Source organism: Cryptomeria japonica, chromosome 11, assembly GCF_030272615.1.
Source record: "Cryptomeria japonica chromosome 11, Sugi_1.0, whole genome shotgun sequence".
In the NCBI taxonomy this organism is placed as follows: Eukaryota; Viridiplantae; Streptophyta; class Pinopsida; order Cupressales; family Cupressaceae; genus Cryptomeria; species Cryptomeria japonica.
In genome coordinates, this window is record NC_081415.1 from 561,103,064 (window position 1) to 561,124,392 (window position 21,329).

Consider the following 21,329-nt stretch of genomic DNA (forward strand, 5'->3'; position numbering starts at 1 on the left):
TTTGATGCGAATAAATATATATAATTAATATTGTACACTAGCTTTAAAATTAATACTATTATGCACTATTATAGATGGCACTTTGACGAGGAAGGAGCGAACTCCTATAGTTTATAATTAATACTATAAAGTAGTTTTAAAATTAAACTATTATAGACTATAAACTATGCTACCCCGAGTTTCTGGGACAGGGGGACAGGGAAACGGGTTTCCGGTACCTTTTTTTTTTCCCAGAATAGGGGATGGCAAGGGACGGTTATTATATATATATATATATATATATATATATAGAGAGAGAGAGAGAGAGAGAGAGAGAGAGAGAGAGAGAGAGAGAGAGAGAGAGAGAGAGAGATCTGAAATTTATATAACATTGTAACACAGTAAACAGTCATCATAGCAACATAATAACATTTATAAATTAGAATCTAGATTCTAATTCTAAAATCATTGAATCAGACACTTCATAGTCTTTTTTTTCCTTGCTCAGACCAAAATGAAAATGAAAATAAAAAAACCCTTTTGCCTTTCACACTTCACGTCTTCACCAGTTTTGTATTTCTTCCCTTGCCTGAGCGCTGCCATGAAAGCTCCGCCAATGTTTTTTTTTTCTTTAAAAATGAGTATGATTTTTATTGATATCCTATGATATCGGTATAATATTATATCGATATCAATAAAATGGTATCGATAGCTAAGTAAAAATAAAAAAAAATTAATCGCCCAGTTCCTTTCAATATCAATAATTATTAAAAATAAAAAAATTTAAAAATTTTCTATCAGCGATTTTCTTTAAAATTTTTTTAATTGCTTTCGTTAATAATTTTAAAAAATAAATAATGAAAAATATTTTTTTATTAAAAGAATTGTTTTTTAATTGTGCCTACCGCCGGAAACAACCATTCGTCCTTGGGGTGGTCAAGGGACGACTTGGGTGTCCCTTGCTGTCCTGGGGACAGTCAACGGTTCCTGAAAAAGAGGTTGACCGTTTTCGAGTTTTTCGGGACGGTTTCTAAATTTTTTTTGGATCAGGCACAACTTGGAAACGTTTTCGGCAAAGTTGCATGGACACGGATACGGTATCGGACACAGATACAGTATCGGATACGGATACGGCTATTTTTTAAGACCCCCATTATGGATACGACGGGATACGTCATTCATAAAAAATACATACACATATTTTTAACACAATTTTCTAAGTTATTCGAGTAGATTTTCATTACTTCAAAAACAATATAGCCACATAATTGCTACATAAATAATGATAAGTTGCTTTGACATTTTACAATATGCAAAAACAGTAGAGTTGCATTGGAAGATAGCCCAAAAAATGGGTAACTGAAATAGGAAATCATTTCATTTGTCTGTCTCATTTGGTGTAGGCTTTGTTAATATCATTTTTTGTTTTAAAAATGCATGAATGAAGTTTTTAAAAATTAAATTTAGGAAGATTTATGTCAAATTTTTTTAAAAATCAAATCACATTAATATCTAGCATGGTTGGAAATCAAGGATTTTTGGGCATGCGTGGGTACAATATTCAACATGTATCCAAACTGTATTGGATACGGGAACGGATACGGGGATATGCGTTCCCAGGGAGGGACAAAGGAGTTTCCGGCAACTCTGGTTTCCGGCCGTCCCCAAGTCCCCAAAACGGTTTTTGTTTCCGAAATGTGTGCCTTTAGGCCGGAAACGCATTTTTGGGTTTTTTGTTTCCGAAATGTGTGCCTTTAGGCCGGAAACGCATTTTTGGGTAACACTGACTATAAATTAAAAATAATGTAAAATTTATAATGTACATATTTAATTTTTAATATAATATATAATATATTTTTTTTTGATGGAGGAAACTTGGGTTTTTAGCTTGTTTAGATTCCAGAGAGACCACTTATAGAGGATCTCTTCCAACGACCATTTACGGGGGGTCACCATTTCCCACACTTCACTTGTTCAAACTTGCAAGCTCAACGCCCCAACAAAGGCAGAAGGCCTGCAAGCTCAATGGCCTAGCAGGGGTTTTAACCCTGGTGGCTGCCTCACCAGTGGAGTGTTTCTACTACGACACTATAACGGCACTCGACATATATAAAATATATAGATATAGATATATGATTTTTAAATTATAATTGATATAGTTAATTTTTGCTCAAACAAAGACATACAATTCATTATGTGAGCAATATATCCAAAGTGCTCCATGAAATAAATCTGAATGATAACAAACAAGCTTACATACTTGTAATAAAACAACCTCCAACACATAATCATTAAAATTTGTCTCTACCTAAAATAGTAGTTGCAAGCTAGGTATTGCCAAAACCAGTGGCTTGCCAATCTTTTACTTCAACTAAAAAAATGCCTTTTGTTGAATTCTACCCCATATAAAAAACTTACCAATTGCGATTAGGGAATATAAAGCATTGCAACTGTGGAATATGATTTGATAAGTTTTCTCAAATATTGAACCACCCCTAGAAAACTCCATGCCTCAATCACAACGAAAGTCTTGGATCACTTCAAAATGGCTTCCACTTTTAATAAATTCCTAACAATAGCTGGATCACTCTCTGATAAACTTTGGTCTCATTTACTTCATAGAGCTAATCTTTGATCTCAGACTTGGACAACTATCTGGTGTATTTGGTGACTGCCCTTTTAAAAAGTTAACTGAATATTTGCCAATGTAATCAGCAATATGAATGTAAACAACAAAAATCTATTCTCTACAATTCATGGGTTAAACTCTATTTTATCTGCTCTATATATCTCTATGCTATGGAAATGCCCTTAAGTTTAAAAAAAAGTAGTTCATGTATATTTTTCTACAATTTTTTACGATTTTTTTAAAATTCAAATTTTTACCCAATTTTTCAAAAAATCTTATACTTTTGGTTTGCTTATTTTTTCCCCAAACGATTTTTGCTGCTATGATATAAAGCATTGCAATCGTTTGGCTGCTATGATATAAAGCATTGCAACTGTGGAATATGATTTGATTAACTTTCTAAAATATTAAATTGACCCTACAAAACTCCTTGTCTCAATACAATGAAATTCTTGGATCACTTCAAAATGGCTTCCACTTTTACTAAATTCCTAACAGTAGCTGGATTGTTGTCTATTAAGTTTTGATATCTTTTACTTCATAGACTTAGCTAATATTTGATCTCAGACTTAGACAACTATTTGGTGTATTTGGTGATTGCCCTTTTAAAAAGTTAACTGAATATTTGCCTATGTAATCAACAATATGAATATAAACAACAGAAAATTATATTCAACAATGCATGGTTTAAACTCTATTTTATTTGCTCTCTATATTTCTATGCTACTGAAATGCCCTTAAGTTTTAAAAAAAAAAATCTTAAATCTGATTTTTTCCCAATTTTTTTGAACAATCTTGTACTTTTGGTTTGCCAATTTTTTTCCCCGAACAGTTTTTGCTGCTATGGTTTAAAATGTTGGCCCTGGTTGCAACTTGAGAATTTGTAGACTTCTATTAGACCAATCTGTTACAGTACATGCCTTCTGATAACTATACCTAATCATCAAACTCTACTCGCCCTACTCGCCCATGTTTCATTAATGTGAGATGCTATATATAGTGAATAGTCCTTTTGCTATGTTGAATGATTTTTTTTAGAACTCATTTTAACCTTGCAAGTCCTGAGTGAATCCAATAACTATTACATCTAATCATTGTATTCTTTTCTAATATATGGGCGCCATGAATCTATATATTTTTGTGGTTTTTTTTCTTGTATGCATAAATAATTTTGTAAACGAATGTCTATAATTAATAAGTTACTGGATACTATGGGGTAGCTTATTCCGTATATTAATGTTTGTGTATCTGGTAGATGAACATTCTGGGTGGTATCTAGGTACGCACTGCTCTACCCATGAGCATCCAACTAGTTACAGCTGTATAAAGGTCATATCCGATGGCAATTATTCTATCATATTTAGTCACTTATCTAGTATATCTTCTTGCAGTAGGTGTGAAATTGGCTATTTTTTCTATTTGCCAATTACATGAATATCTTCATAATAATTTTGCATTTCTAACATGAAGAAAGCTTGATCTCCAACATAGACTAAAATACTGCAAAATTATTCAATCCTTCACAGCAACTAGAACATCTGTCATGCTCCTGTCAGATTTGGGTTAACAGCCTTAAATGCAAATTACAGTCTTGAAAATTTAGGCAGTAAGACTCAATAATTACAGCAGACTATTGGATAATAGAAGTTTCAGATCATTAGAAGCGACCAATGTCTTATATTAATAATCACTTGCTGATAACAGAAATTGCATCATCACAAGCCAAGCGATCACCCTTAAGGAACCGATTAAAAATATTTAATCATGCGTTATGGAGGTCGACTACTAGTATGAGAATTTGCTTATACGAAACTGGCAATTCATTATAAAAGGCAGCGACTATATTTCTGAAAAGCTGCGGTTAAGGTAAGTAATGACTATAGGGGATGTTTCTTATAGGATTAATATGATTTCAGTTTAAAAGAATAATAAATCAAATCTGATTTGCTTTTAATGAAAAGGTATGAGTATATAAAGACATGATTCACTTAGGAGATGTCTAAATTCATAAGGGGCATGTCTCTTCAAATATAAACATATATATAGATATTGCATTTGATGGGGAGGAAGATAGGTGAAGTGTATTTGACATACACTGATATATATATCTGAATATAGCCAGCAGATCAGATTTACATCAGCATTGAAAGGTATCAAGGAGGAATCTGAATAAATGAATAATATTCAGCATACAGTACCTGTGCATTATGAGTGTTTGGGTCTGATGCATGATGCATGGACCATGATCTTACTGATTTGCTATTTTGTCATCCATATAGAAATGGATGTAATTAACACACACACACACACATATATTATGATGATGATGATGAAGATTTCTTTAAAGCTTCAGCCAATCTGCTGTCCCATTATGGAGGGGAGAATGTACATACAAGGAGTGCAAGTAGCATAAGAATCCATTCGAGTAGTAGTAACCCTGAGTGGGGCTGGGAGGCTGAATGGTGAGTGTCATTCTGTGCTCCTGGGCTTGATGGATAGGCTTGAGGCACCTTGTATGTTCTCCCATGGTGCTTCATAATGTGGATAGGTTGTTGGGAAAAGCCTTAAGGGAATTCCACATGCACATTATGTAAACTACAATGATGAATAAGATAATGTTCCTAACCCTAGTAGGAAAGATTGATCTTATATCTAACACGATTGAGGGGTCTCAATCAAGATCTAATTGGTAAAGTTATACTGCTAACCATCTTACATTTCTTATTTGAATGGAATTTGTCATTTTAGAAAAACTAGGGCATTTACAAAAGGGGACATTGTTGAGACATGGACCAGCTAGGAATCGAACCTAGGACCTTCCATACGTTGCTGGAGTGCTCTACCACTGAGCTACTGGCCCCTCTTGGACCAGTCCATCGTCGGTTCGGGTGTGGCTTATTTCCAACACCAACCCCCCCCTTAAGCCACACCTCTCGTGTGCTTGGGGCTCCTAGCTTGGACCTGGCTCTGATACCATGTTGAGAGATGGACCAGCTAGGACTTGAACCTAGGACCTTCCATACGCTGCTGGAGTGCTCTACCACTGAGCTACTGGCCCCTCTTGGACCAGTCCATCGTCGGTCCGGGTGTGGCTTATTTCCAACACCAACACTGTTCTTATGGTTACTATTGTAAGGTGACGACTTTACAATAGTTAAACCTTACTATCATGATGGATATCATGTGACTTGATAGTTGTGGACATGTCATGATAGTTCATATCTCTTAAGCAATATTAACTAAGTTGTGAGTAACCAAAATAAGTTATGTTATCGAGATATTTTCATGGTGGATATTATGTGACATAATATCCGTGGATATGCCATGAGTGGATATCCTTATGATAGGCATCATGTGACTTAATGCCTGTGCACATATCATAAGGGATATTGTGAGTATGGCAAATATCATGTGACTTGATATTCGTGGACATGTCATTACTCCTGATATCACATTGAGGTGATATCTCTCTCTCATATATGAATCCTTTGTGTTTAATTCAGGATAGTAATCATCCTCCCTAGCTAAGAGGGAGTGTTAATGATTTGTAGCTTCGGTCGGATTACTCCTATCGATGAAATCAAATGCATATGTGGCCTATCGGCCTTGAGCATTTGATTACTATCTTTTCTTTGTATTTCACTATGATTATTGATTATCATAATACATGATTAATAATAGTAAGATAACTATCATGTATATATATATTTAATATTGTACATGTATATTATATTTACATATATACATGATTGAAATATAACCATTGTTAATCTTGCTAATGATGTAAATCATGCTGTTATTCTTACATCATGCTGTTATTCTTAGTATTTAATAATAATAATCATGCTGACAATACTTATCGCATTGTTGATAATAATTCATACATCTATATTGAGTATCGATATCCATACTAATGATATCGATATCATACTATGCTATCAATGACAGCATACTATGATACCAATATCATTAGTAATGCCTTGATGTAACTACGGTTCGATAATGTGTATCGAACTTAATTATATTGCAATGTGTATCGAACTTAACTATATTGCAATGTGTATCGATGTTAGTCATCGATAATAAACAGACGATAACAATTCGTGGACATGTCTACGTAGAGGCATGTCTCTACGCAGACTATGTTCGCGTAGAGACATGTCCCTACAGAGACATGTCTCCATGCTGTTGTATATATAAAATTGATTCAATATGACTTGGGAGGTACCGTAATCAATAAGTGCTGAACAAGTTACAGCAAAATATATAGCTTGGAATCGTTGGATTAAGCATACATCAGCAGCATTATATATACCATTCTGATCTGCATTACAATCTCTTTATATTGTTTACTTCTCCATATCATCAGTATTGATATTATAATTTCTGCAAATTGACATATATATATGTTAATATTCAAGAAGAAATTATAAAGACTTTGTGATTAATATCTTATATAGAAAAATTAAAATACCATAACCTCTAAATCTAATCAAACCTTAACAGACATTACAACATCAATGCTCAAATCAAAATGCATTTGATGCTTCCAAAAATTGTAGATTTTGCAGGGTAGCAATAAAATTCTAGACTGTGAACTCTTCAAAGTTAGAAGCTCATCAACTTCATATACTCAGCATCTGAGGCCTATCCTCTAGATGCTTAGTGATTTTAACACGTCTTTATAGTTAGTTTAGAGTTCCCTTGATATTTAGAAATTCTAATGCCTTGAAGTTCTTTCTACAATTTATTTTGGCAGATTAGCTGTGTTTAGAGTAGCTTTGATCTTTTCTATGTTCATCTGTTCTTTTAAGTTATGCCACGATCTCAAGTAGACGCTATTACACGAGGAATGGCCAAGCTTCTTACTTCCCAACATAGCATGCACAGAACCTATACTGCATCTCCTCGAATGCATTCTTTTGTGACTTAAGGTCACATCATTTCTCTCAGTCCAGTATATCCTTGAAACCCTCTCCCCTATACTCTAGTCACTAATAGAGGGAGAATGTTGTTCTTTAGCTAGTTCACTGAGGCTAACATGTTTGTTTTTTATTTTCTGCTTTCACTTGGAGAATTGTTATTTGCACGAGTAGTATCTGTCAATAGTTACCGAGTTTCTCTATGAATTCAGACATTATTTTTCTTCAATTTGTAGGCAAGTTTAGATTATGAAGCACAAAAATGTTAATGTAGAGAATTGAGTTAAATTGGCCATATTTGTATAGCACCTTGCTGGAACCCAAAATTCAAGCGTTGTTACTATTAATTTTAAGCTAAATTGCGTTTTTCAAAGTCGTCTTTAGATTCCTGACAAAATTGTTGTCGATTTCAGGTATAGTATCCATGGCCAATTCAGGACCAGATTCAAATGGATCACAATTCTTCATAACAACTGTGAAAGCAAGCTGGTAAGAAATGTGCATGTTACACTTAATTTCTTCAAGTAATATAAGCCTCTAAAGCCATTTGTGTTTGCTTTGGGCTTTAATCTTGTTTTCAAAAGAATGAAATATTAAATCTAGAAGCAACATTTTCATTTGTGGGATCCTCAGGTTGGATGGCCAACATGTCGTTTTTGGAAAGGTTATACAAGGCATGGATACTGTATATGCAGTGGAGGGAGGAGCTGGTACTTACAGTGGAAAACCTAGGAAAAAAGTGAGAATCATTGATTCGGGAGAAATACCCATTAGCAAATGGGACGATGAAAGTTGAGCAAATAGTGTATATCTGATTTTGGTTATCAAGGGCTGTAATGTAAAGATAGATTATTTTTTTTTGTTAAATATCTTACTGTCCGCTCGTATTTTTAGATTTTTTAAAGATCTCTCCTCTCCATTTTGTCAATTTTTGTTTTGTTTTGTTTTAGGGATGATTAACTAATGCTGGTTATAAAAAGGCTGCTTAGTTTGGTTATTGGGTGTTTTTAAAAGTGAATTCCAGATTCTATTATTTGCTAATTATGCAATAAAATTGTGTGGAATGGGACTTAAGAAAATACAACACCATCAAATAGATCCCCTGGATTGAGAAAGGAGTCAAACAATGAACTTGATAACCAAATTTCTAATTAACTAATTATAAAGGGTCAATAAAGCAAATCATAAAAGATCTCCTTAATAAAATTTGGATATTGTTCAAGAAAATTCATAATATCAAACACAATAAAAAAGTAGTGTCTATTGGGGAGAACAACCTTGGAAATAACCATAATCTGGTCATAGGGGCCACTAAACCACTATTAGATGGAAGTGGCATGGGATCAAGCAAATAGTCACCTCAAGAAGTGGCACAACGAAGGTGCTGGTTGGTTTCTTGACAAGTAATATGATAAGATTTGATGTGTTAGTGATGGTAGAGGTTGATAACGCCACATGCTTTATATCAAATGAAGTATCAAATTTTTGTGCCCCACATGGAATCAATTTGACCTTCTCATCACCTTATTATCCATAAGGTAGTGGAAAAGTGAAGTCTAGCAGTAAAAGTATCATAAAAATCACTGAGAGGAGATTGGATGCTATAAGAAAAGATGGGATGAAAAGTTGAGGTTTGTAGTGTTGGAAGATAAAGTTACAAAAGTGTATTGGTAGAAGTCCTTATGAAATGGTATATGTGATTGAAAAAAAGATGTCGAATATTTTAGTCGTCGTCGATGATTAAGTTGTAAGAAGTAGGTGAAGAGAGGATGTAATTGCAATTTTTTAAAGGTTGTGTGAATTGACAAAATTAGATTAGATTATGATGATTGATAATGATTGCACAAGAAAGTGTATTGATATAGCAACAAAAAAATGAACGTGTTATTTGACAAAAAGGCATTTCAAAGATGTTTTTCAAGGTTTGGTCCTCCTATGAAATGCTAGATTAGGGGGTAAAGGAAAGCTTGGCAATTTTGATGCTTTATGGATTGGTTTATATCAAATTGTTGATAAGTGCAGGTGGGACACATTATATGTTAGGAGTTTGGAAGGTGGTGTCGTGGAGTTGGTTCATGACCATCATCTCAAACATCATTGCTCCTAATCAGTGATATTTTAATGATGTACATTAACTGTGTTGGCATTGCATGAAGTTTGCATTAATGAAGTATAAGTGTTGTTATTGATGTCAATTGTAAACGATAATGGATTTGTATTGCAACCGGTAGTTGAGTAGTGAAGGAAACTGCTATTACTATTGTAGCGAAGAGATCAATCGATAACTCTTACCTGTTGATATGACAAACCTTAACCGATGCAACTTGGTGAAACGATTGTGTTGATCTATGATTTAATGATGATCGGAGATGCTTATGCCACGTATGCATGATGCGCAATGAGTTTCAAAGTGGTTTTTGGCACGTAGAGATAACTGTTTTATCTTGGGAATAAGCGAGTACATTGTATGAAGTGGAAATTGCGTGATGAGTTACAGGATTCGATGAGTGATAATCAAGGAGCAGTTGAGGTTGTTTAGGACAATGTGCAGATGATTGCTATGTAATCCAACGATCATGTTTGAACCGATTTGTTTGTAATCTCTACGAGATCTTAGGTTTTGAGATGTGTTACCAACCTATTGTTTTGCTTATAAGGTCAATGAGTTGTTTTGTAGTAGTGTTGGCAATTTTGGTTAAGTGTCAGTGTGATTGATTGCCAAACCAGGAGTATCTGCAGAGTATGTGAAGGCAAATGGGAGCATGAATAGGATCTGATCAAGTTGAGTAGTGTTATTACCAGATCAACAAAAACCTTGTTCTCTAACAATTACAACAGTTAAATCCCTTAATCGGGTAAGCTTTAATAGACTTGGTGTTTTCTAAATCCTCTAACCAGGTGATCCATTAGCTTGGATTTGAAATCCTCTATCGAGGTTACTCTTAACAGGGTATTGCCTTTAACAAGGTATTGTAGTCAATCCCTTAACTGGGTGGTCCTTAACCGGATCTGTTCCTAACAGGACATTTTTGTAAAGCTTCTAACAAGGCTTGGCTCTTAACAGGGTGAATTTCAGAAGAGTTCAGAATACTTGTGGGTATTCATCCCCATCGTGGTTTTTCCCATTTGGGTTTCCACGTCAAAAATCATTGTGTCAAGTGGTGAATGGTTTTTGTGGTTATGTTTTGATATGGTTAATTTGTTTAACTGGTAAAGCCACTTAGATGTGATAAGATGACTGGAAGTGGTTTGAAATGTGCTATTACTATTGTTAGTAAAGTGTGTTGATGTTTTGGTTAAATGATTTGATAGTTTCAGATCTGTTACACTGTTATATTGGTATTCCAGTCAACCGATAAACTTGACAGTGCAGTTGCAGTTTATAGTTCAGTGTTTAAACCAGGTAGTTCAGTGATAGATTTATGAGTTGGGTTTGAGTTTGGTGAAAGTTTAGTTTGTTTTCCATCTACTGATTCACCCCCCTTCCTCAGTAGTTGATCGGATCCTTATTGATTCATCATGTCATCAAATTATCCCTTTTTTGTTGTGTTTGGTAGTCATAATCCTTGTTGACCATGGTGAAGTGTTTTCGTCTTGCATCTCCTTTGATTTGTTTTAAATTTTGACTTGCTTCTTGTAGTGTGTTTTGGTCATCTCCAAGAGATTTGACTATGGTTCTTGTTGCATGCATTCTAGATGCATGTCCCCAACTAGAGCCTGTTAGCAACAACAATGAAGGAAAACTGAGAGGGTTGGGTGGTGAGGAGGGGGTGTTGAATAAGTTTTCATTGGATCTACAAACTTAACCACAAATACAAACTTGATAAACTACAACACTACCAAAGATAAGAAAATTGATAGCACAACACACCACCAAGATTTTGACGTGGAAAGCTTGGTTAAGGGAAAAACCACGGTGGGAACCTACCCACAATAAGATGATACTCTGTAGTAGTATGCGTAAATATTAAAATGGGGAACGCACATGCATTCAGGCACACTGCCTAGAGCTCATTGCTCAAAAGATAATGACCTAGAAGGCTACAACCCTCAGGGAAGTCTCATTAACTTACAACAAGATTCAGACTACAATCGAGAAGGAATGAACTGCAAAAACATCTGCAAATGCTTGATGACAGTTCTGGTTAAGCACAATTGTCTGCTTTGCAACACCAATCTCTGTTCAATCACAATGTTGAAGGACGAATCATTTGTTTGCACATACACCACTCTCTATTAATGCAGACACGACCTCAATACTTAAATTACATGACGATATCACCTATTTATACAATTCATCAACCTTGATTTGAATAAGTTTTCATCGGATCTACAAACTTAACCACAAATACAGACCTGATAAACTACAACATGAACAAAGATAAGCAAATCGATAGCACAACACACAACACCAAGATTTTGACGTGGAAAGCCTGATTAAGGGAAAAACCACTGTGGGAACCTACCCACACTAAGATGATACTCTGTAGTAGTATGTGTAAATATTAAAATGGGGAACGCACATGCATTCAAGCACACTGCCTAGAGCTCATTGCTCAAAAGATAATGACCTAGAAGGCTACAACCCTCAGGGAAGTCTCACTAACTTACAACAAGATTCAAACTACAATCCAGAAGGAATGAATTGCAATAACATCTGCAAATGCTTGATGACAGTTTCGGTTAAGCACAATTGTCTACTTTGCAACACCAATCTCTACTCAATCACAATGCCGAAGGATGAATCATTTGTTTGCACATACACCACTCTTTGTTAACGCAGACACAACCTCAATACCTAAATTACATGACGATATCACCTATTTATACAATTCATCAACCTTGATAACAAGGTTTGCTAAACCCTCAACTCATAATTACAAAATTACATCACACGATACAAGGATCAACCACCAGACCAATATAATGACATACATGACATAATATGGACTTAAATAAAATCTCCAAGCGCTCAAAACCACCAGAAATCACGCCAAGACCAATCGCAACATGCTACACCACCAAGAAAACTGCATAACACGAAGAACATCACCAGATTAACAAAATCATCAACAAATCGCACAACGATCAATGTGGATCACCAAAACAAATAGGACACAATTAGGAAACACCAACAAACATGTTAGAATCATTAGCAACAACTGCACCAACATCATTTATCAAATCTTCATCGATCAACATTTGAACTTCAAGAACAAGAACACTCAAATAGTAGCAACTGTCACGAAGAAAGATAACTTGCGGAGCACCAAACCACGAACCATTTGAAATGATATGATCAAATAACTATCATCCTTAAGCCATTTTCCATCATTCATACTACATATTATATCCTACTTTCATCCATCTATCCCCTATCCACAATTTGTGTTATCATGACTATCCTGAATCTTTGCGAGACATCTTCATCAACCATGTATGAGTGCAAGTTAGGGTCCTAAGAAGGATGGTTAGGAGGGATGGGGGTGGAAAGTGGGGTATTCTAAGTAAGGAATAAATCATATTGTTAGGACCCACAAAGATGTTATGTGAGGATAGATGAAGGTGGGATGGTGATGCCCTAGTGGGAAAATATGCGAGTTCCATTTTATACTACAAACATTGCCCTTAGTTGAGCACACAATCAAGGAAATGTTGTGTAATAAAGAAGAGTGGATATGAAACAAAAGGGATGAAGGGATGGTGTGAGTGAAGGAAAGTGTAAATGAGGTGGACTGTTGTTGGGTGAGCAATTCGATGAAAGAGGATGAAGTGATGGAAAATTGCATGTTGATGGGGGGTGAATATGAAGGGGGACTAGAGGATAATGGCGTATGGAGGAAGGGTAATAAGAGATGGTGGATGAGGAACTTGAGAGGATGACTTTAGGGAAAAGGGAGAGAGTGGACATTTTTGGAGGGTATGAGATAGATGAAATAATGGACAAGATGATATGGATGAATGGAGTGAAGCATGCTCATAGACTAGAGTGATTCTCTATTGCACATGATTATTTTTGAGCTTTTCATCATGGTACTCTCCTAATGTACCCGAAGAAGAGGTTTTCACCATTGAATGACTTGAGGGAAAAGGGAGAGAGTGGACATTTTTGGAAGGGATTAGATAGATGGAATAATGGACAAGATGATATGGATGAATGAAGTGAAGTATGCTCAAAGACAAGAGTGATTCTCTATTGCACATGATTATTTTCGAGCTTTTCATCATGGTACTTTCCTAATGTACTCAAAGAAGAGGTTTTCACCATTATTTCTTTTTATTTTTCACTTTTTTTTGGTATTTTATTTGGATGAGGGCTTAAGCATAGAAGCACTCTCATAGACAAGAATGATTTTCTACTATGCATGATGTCCAGTTTCTAGTTTTTTCATGATTGGAGTGAAGCACACTTATAGACAAGGGTAATTTTCTACTTTACATGACACTTATTTTCTAGCTTTTCATCACGGTACTCTCCCAATGTATCACAAGAAGTTGTTTTCACCATTAGATGAATTTGTTTCCCTATTACTATTTTTTTTCTATGTTTTCTTGATATTTTCTTTGGATGAGGACTTAAGCATAGAATCCATAAAGATGTACAAAATTCATGGGCTAATCTTGTTCATGGTGTTCTAGAGTTGCCAATTTTTATGCTCCTAATCCATATATGAAGATGAAAATATGGGGATCCAACCAGTTAGGTTCAAACTTCCCTTCTCCATGTATTGAGTAGTATTCTTTTGGTTCTCTTTAAGAAAAGGTTTTCAACCTCAAATTCTCTTATATGAATGCATTTATCGTAGTCATGGAACAACTAGCGTTGGTATGATTCGGGGTGATTAAGAGCATTAAAATAGTGCTCATCATGGATTTCAAGCTTATTTAGAGATACTACTATGTAATCCTCCTCTAAAATGAGTTTGTGTAAAGAGACACATAGATAGGGTAGCTCAACCTCAATTGGCAATATTGTTTTGGCACTATAGATGGAAAATGGTGTGGTACTTGTGTGAGTGTGGATGCTAGTATAAAAAGCCTGAATTACATATTATAGCTACAAGTGATAGTATGGGGTGAACCACTTGATATGGAATCACTCATAGAGTAATCACACTTTTTCGTTTTAAATGATATTCCATTGTTTATGATAAAAGTGGATGGTATTATAAAATAAAAATTGGATGGTTGAAGATGAATTGTGATTTTGGATACTAATGATAAAAGTGAGTGGAAATGCTTCGACTCACTTAGTGAAATACTTGGTAGCAATGATGGTGAATTTGTGTCTATTGGAGGATGTAGAATTAATCTTGCCAATAAGGTTGAGACCTCATGTGGAAAAGGGCCTTGGAGTGATGATGGGTTTGAGATCTTGTGATGGAGTCTGAATTAGGTCTCCATGTTTTTGACTGGCTACGAGTTTCTTCACATGCTAATACACATTTGATATGGTGGGCCAATAATATCTTATTTGAAGAAGCTTCTTGGCTATGGTCATGCCACTTGTATGAACACCATAAATACTATTATGAACTTATTAGAGTGCTATGTTAGATTTGCCTAATTTGAGACATCTATTAAAACTACCATTGTATCACCTATGGTAGAGCATATAATTGAAGAGGGTATATTGAGAGGCACATTGAATAAGAAATTTGCATATGGTGGATGATAGGTTAGGAGAAATGGCTTGGATTTATAGGCAAGCATAAATGTCACTATGCTAGGGAGTGTGGGGACCAATAATGTCACAAATCATATCAACATTAAGGATATTATAAAAAAGGATGATGAATCGCTCAACAAGGGAGTGATCTCATGAGATTCATCAAACATATGCAAAATAGATCCAAGGGCAACCATTGCATTGACAAATTCATTGTTAATGCAAGAGACTTTCTTAAAAGATATATTTATGAAATATTGCTTGAAACTATCCACCATGAATTTATAAGACACGAAGACACGAGTTTGTCATCTTTTGAGAGAAACTCATGATTGACCTATTTGATAATTAACTTTGATTCGGGAAGGCCTACAAATGTCTAATACTCCACTGTATTGCCAATTTTTAGACCATATATGAATTCTTCACATTTGCATTATTATTTGTAGAAGGAAAATGATGTAGAATGCTATTGTGATGGGATCAAGTTGGGGATAATGAAGAGGATCTATCAAAGTATAGTGTCCATGGTTTGAGTTCCTTAATATGAAGGATGTATTCATTTTGAAGCTTGATGATCAAATGATGACAATTTGAAAGTAGAGCGTCTACTAATTGATTTTTAATGATTTATCATTTGATTGTGTTCTAATTGACATACTCAATATCAAACTCACTAAGGAGTGTTACCACATTTTCCATTCTATCAATAAGAGTGGGTTTGGACAACGCATATTTTAGAGAGTTAACTTTGGCAATGAGATGAGTAGTAGCATTAAACATGCAATTTTGAAACTTCTACAAGGAAAAGGATACTGCAAGGAAAACTCTCTCCATGGAGGAATAATTGAGCTCACATGTGACCAATGTCTTGTTGAGGAAATATATTGCATTCTCTCATCCTTGATCATTTTATTTGGAGAGTACCTAAGCATGATGTGTAAATGAGATGTAGAGAAACAAGGACCTTTTTGATGTAGGATCCACTCAAATTGGTGGATGTGAGCTATTCTTTGATTTGATCAAATGTTTTTGATTAGACAAGCAACAAACTAGGGTGCCAAACCTTTACAAAAAAGGCCCCAAGGACTGAAAAATATATTCCATAACAAGCCACATACAACACACAATTCAGAACATGTCACTTACAACACACAAGCCATAAAATGCCACTCACAATATATAAGAAAAACTTCAAACAACCCACATCAAGTGTATGATGAACTTAGACTCGCAAATCGAGTACAAGTTTGGGAATCAAATGAGGGAACTAACAAAAGTCTGACCAATATTGTTATCCAACAACCCAATACAAGGGGAAGAAAGAGGGGAAACCTCCACAAAGGGCCTATTAGTACATAGAGAGGGGGCAACAAGATTATTACACAAAAGGTGTAGAATTGGAGTTGTAGGCAAAACATAAGTTGAAACAAAAATAGAAGAATTCATGGTTTCACTAGAGATTGGAAGCACATTCATAGTAGAATACTCATAAATGATAAAATACACAATAGGAAGCACAACACACGAGAGGAACAATAGGGAGGTTATGATGGAAGATGAGTCTACACAAGATGGACAAGAGTTTTCATAGGAGGCTTATCGAAAGAAGGAGACACATCATCATCTTTGAAGGAGTCAATTGACGAATCAAAAAACATTGATAGTCAAATCATCATTAGTAGCATCCTACCACTAGGTGGCAAAGCCCTTGTGATGTGAGAGAGGACAATTTGTAGCTAGGTGACCAATTGGAGAAGCATGAAGGGGAGGCCCTCATAATCAAGAGGTTGAGTCCAAGGCGTATCCCTAATAATTAAAATCACATCTCCATGAAGAGGCTTAAAGATGTCAACATCCACTAGAATATGCGTAAATGTGGAGTGTCCCATGAGAGAAGATTCATCAACTTTAAAAAAGAGACCAGTAGAGTTACCAATGACCTCATAACAAGAAGGCTCCCAAAATTTTAGAGGGAGGTTCAACAATATAGCTCACATCGGGGTGACATCGAGCACGTATTTAGTTGCTCAGTAGGAGGATTAAAGCAAGCTGACCAAGGCTTAAGATAGAGAGAGAACTCCCCCAATTTAACCTTTCCAACACCAAATTTCTATCCTTCAAGAAGGTAAAGAAGGAGATGAAAAATATTTAGCACATGGGAATTATTCAATCTTACCTATCATAAGAGGTCTCCAAGAATCCAATACCCATTTGTGTAGATCAGGAAAGAGGACCACATATTCAAGAATCTGCACACTAAATCCCTATGTTGGTAGAAAACCTCATTTTTCATTACATCATTTCCACAAATCACCATTGGAGATGATTAGGCACCAAGAAGAGGACAAGATCTCTACCTCAAAGGCTAAGCAACACCCAAACTAGCATCTTGAGAAAAGATACATCCAACAACAAAAAAGTTGGACCCGAAGGTGCAAGAACAACAACAACAACAAACTACACACCAGAACCAACGATAAGAACCCGTGGCCTAAACCAGAGATAGGAAGACTAATGACAAACATAACTGAGACCAATGACACAAACACAACATGAGGAAGCATATTGATAGTGGATAAAACCCCAATAATAGAGGAGACAACCAAACAACACACCAATGACATATATAAAGGACCAAGGAACCTTGTAACAACAATAGAAGAACCCTTGGAAACACCAGAGATTAAAGCACATCCACAACATATGAGACATTGGTAGGAATCACACCCATTGCAAAATAAACCTTAGTAATAGAAGAATCAATGCCAAATGACACATAAAAAGGTAACACAAAGGAACCATGGTCCCTAGAAATAGGGAGAACACCTGCAATAGATGACATATCAAGGAGAAGCACACCAAGCCTAGAAGAAACCACAAGAGCAGAAGAACTAGTTGCAAACAACATGCAAATGAAAAAATTGAAAGAACCACGGGCCTTGCGATAAACATCACACAAACAAGTGGAGGAAGAGAGGCCATTTCAAAAAACCTCAATTTATTTTGGTGCATTAACATCAAGGTAAACAACTCTCCTTTGTTGACACGATAGAGAGTGACCTCGTGAGGCTTGAACCTTAGTTGTTGGGTCTACACACAAGAAGCCCTACTATTTCACCAAAGGGCCTCACCTTGATCTTATCAAATATTGCTTGGCATAATTGATCCCGTTTGAAGTGGACTTTTTTCTTGTGTACATGTGAAGGAGGGTGACACTTATCAACTAATTAGGTTATGAAGTGCCACATAGCCTTGAGTGAGTCTTATAAGCTATGTAGTTGTGTGATATTCCTAATGGATGGTGTTTCTATTAGAATTTTAGCTTTGACAAGCTTTACTTCAACACATTTGGAAATAATGAACCCTAGGAGTTTACTTGATGTGACCTTGAAGACACATTTCTTCAGATTTAGTTTAGACTTTATATTCTCCCAGTTTGGAAGATTTGACACAAGATGACTATATGATTTTATTTTTTCCAAGGGTATTGTTGATATAAATGTATGTGTAGGGAAATAGGGAAAATGAAAGGGAGTCTTAATTGACCACTTTTTTTCAAAAGTCATGAAAGAATTATATTGCTTTGGAATTGGATGAGAAATTGAAAATAACTACGTTGAAAATTTCAAGCCACAACAAGAACAAGAGTCATAGTGCTTTGAATCTACTTTCTAAACTACTATTTTTTTTTGAAAATGATGGAGATTGAGGGGATCAAAAAGGGGGGCCACACAAAGTGCTCCTTTTTATTAAAAAAAACATACATAGCATCTGGCGTGCCTCACTAAAATCTGAATGTTATTAGTATTTTAAAAATTAGTTTGGTGAGGAATTAGCTAATGCCTTGTAGTTTATGTTTGATTTTTTGTTAGTGTTTTAATGAATATACAATTTTTTTTTATCAATATTCAAAGTGGGCACATCCAAAAAAAATGAGTGCATGTCCCCCAATTTCATGGAAACTAATTGAAAATCATTTTTTTGACTTTGTAGAATAAAGTCTAGTTTCGGAAAAATGTAATTTATTTTTAATTTTGATGAACGAGTAGAAAGTGAGACTAAAAATACCAATACGTAGGTTGTTGACAAAAAAGGAGATGTTAGCAAAATAAGTTAAAAATCAAAACCTTAAAATAATTTATACATAGGAGAGAAAGACAAGAGAGAGCTCAATGTTACTATGCCATTTTTGACTTGATGTTGAAAGACATGCAAACTTGATGGAGAGCATGCTTGAGATTGTGTCAATTTTAAAAAAATTCAAAAAAATAAGTCTTTGGCCATTGAAATGTCAGTCCAACTCTTTGGGTTAGATATCCAAGGAAAATCCAACCCTAATGTTTGGAAATATTGAAAGCAACAAATAAAGTGAGCAAGCTATAATAGTTCACACCCTCCCTCTTTCGTAGACTATATGCATGAAGTAAATATTGAAGTAATATTTATATTAGATATATACTTTCTTATACTTCAACTTATATTTCATATATATACTTTTAGGATGTTTGAGAATGGTTCAGACCTTTAGGAGTTATGATGAAAATTTTAAACCTTGGAAGATCTTATAATTTTTAGACAATCAAATTTTAGTAATCAACAATCTCTCTCTCTCTCTCTCTCTCTCTCTCTCTCTCTCTCTCTCTAGCTATCTTTCCTTACCTCCCTCCCTTGCTACCTTTGATTTTATACATACTTCTCCCTCCCTCCCATTCTCTTTTCCTCTCTACTTATCTCTCTCCCCTCTCTCTATCTCTCTCTTTCCTTCATCTAATTATCTTTGTCTCCCCTTTCCCTCTCTCTACCTATCTCTCCCTCCCTAAATATTTTTCTACGTACCTCTCTCTACATTTCTCTCTCTCTTCACTTCTCTCCCCTCTTTATCTCTCCCCTTCCCTCTCTAGTCTCTATATCCTCCTCTCTATCTACCTACTTCTTCCTCCCTTCACCCTCCTCTCTCTCTACTTATTTCTATCTCCTCTCCCCCTTTCTTTCTACCTAACCCTCCCCTTTGTACTTTTATTTCTCTACATACATCTCCCTCCCCCTCTCTCTCTATTTCTCCTTTCCTTTCTAGTTATTTTTTATATAAAATCTTTCTTCCCTCTACCTTTTCCTCACTTTCTTCATCCTTGTGTACTTCTCTTGATCTGCCCCTCTCCCTCTTCCTCTCCCTACCTCCCTCCTTACCTCTACTCTCTATCTTCACTTTTCCTCTCTCTACCTATTTCTCCCTCCCTCCCTCCATTTTTTCCTCTCTCTACCTAATGGGGAGGTAACCTAGAGAGAGAGGGGGATAGGGGATATATATATATATATATATATATATATATATATATATATAGAGAGAGAGAGAGAGAGAGAGAGAGAGAGAGAGAGAGAGAGAGAGAGAGAGATGACAAGAGCTTTGAAAAGTTATAAGATCTTCCAAAATCTAAAATCTGCATTAGAACCCTTTGAGTTTTGAAATCATTCTCAAACATCCTTAATGTATATGCATGAAATATAAAATAAATTAGAAGAGAGTAAATATCCATATTTGAATATTAATTATATTAAAATGTTTATTTCATGTATATAGTTTGAGGAAAAATAGGGAATGAGCTATATAAGGAGGTAGAAAGAGATGGGAGGAGAAAGAGAAGTATTTTTGCTTCTTGAAAATGAAAGTGTGTTGTGATGCACTCGCATTATACTATCAACATGTTGCATTATAATGTGCTCATGTTATAATGGGAGGGTGTTGCACTATAACAAAGTCATCTTTTATGGGACCAAAAAGTGGCGTGTCCCCCATATTTTTGCAATTACTCATAATCATGTAATATGATGGTCATGACCCTTCAGTATTTGGCACCAACATTTTTGAGTTTGAAAGGCATGAATCTATAGAGAAATATTCTGTAAGAGGTGACGAGGGCTATCCAATGTTGGTCTTATGGTGCTATTTGAATTTGGTTGTATCCAAAAATCCATTCATAAGAGAGATCTCGTGGAAATTTTTAAGATCTATTATCATGTTGATATTGGCATGGATAAAGTCATCCGTAACACAAGATTTATTGACATATTTGAAGTTAGTACATAGCTTGATGTATTTATTCTTCTTTCTCACTAAATCTACACTGGA

At 35.3% G+C, this 21,329-nt stretch overlaps 1 protein-coding gene across 1 annotated transcript in view; it reads left to right on the top strand.

The window, feature by feature from the left end:
- Positions 1-8,527, top strand: part of LOC131034633 (peptidyl-prolyl cis-trans isomerase CYP21-1) — a 72,290-nt gene extending 63,763 nt beyond the window's left edge. The window contains exons 6-7 of the mRNA XM_057966179.2: positions 7,944-8,019; positions 8,164-8,527. Of these exons, the coding sequence (XP_057822162.1) occupies positions 7,944-8,019; positions 8,164-8,326 (239 nt within the window). The 3' untranslated portion in view covers positions 8,327-8,527. The remainder of the gene's footprint in view (positions 1-7,943; positions 8,020-8,163) is intronic.
- Positions 8,528-21,329: the final 12,802 nt, after the last annotated feature.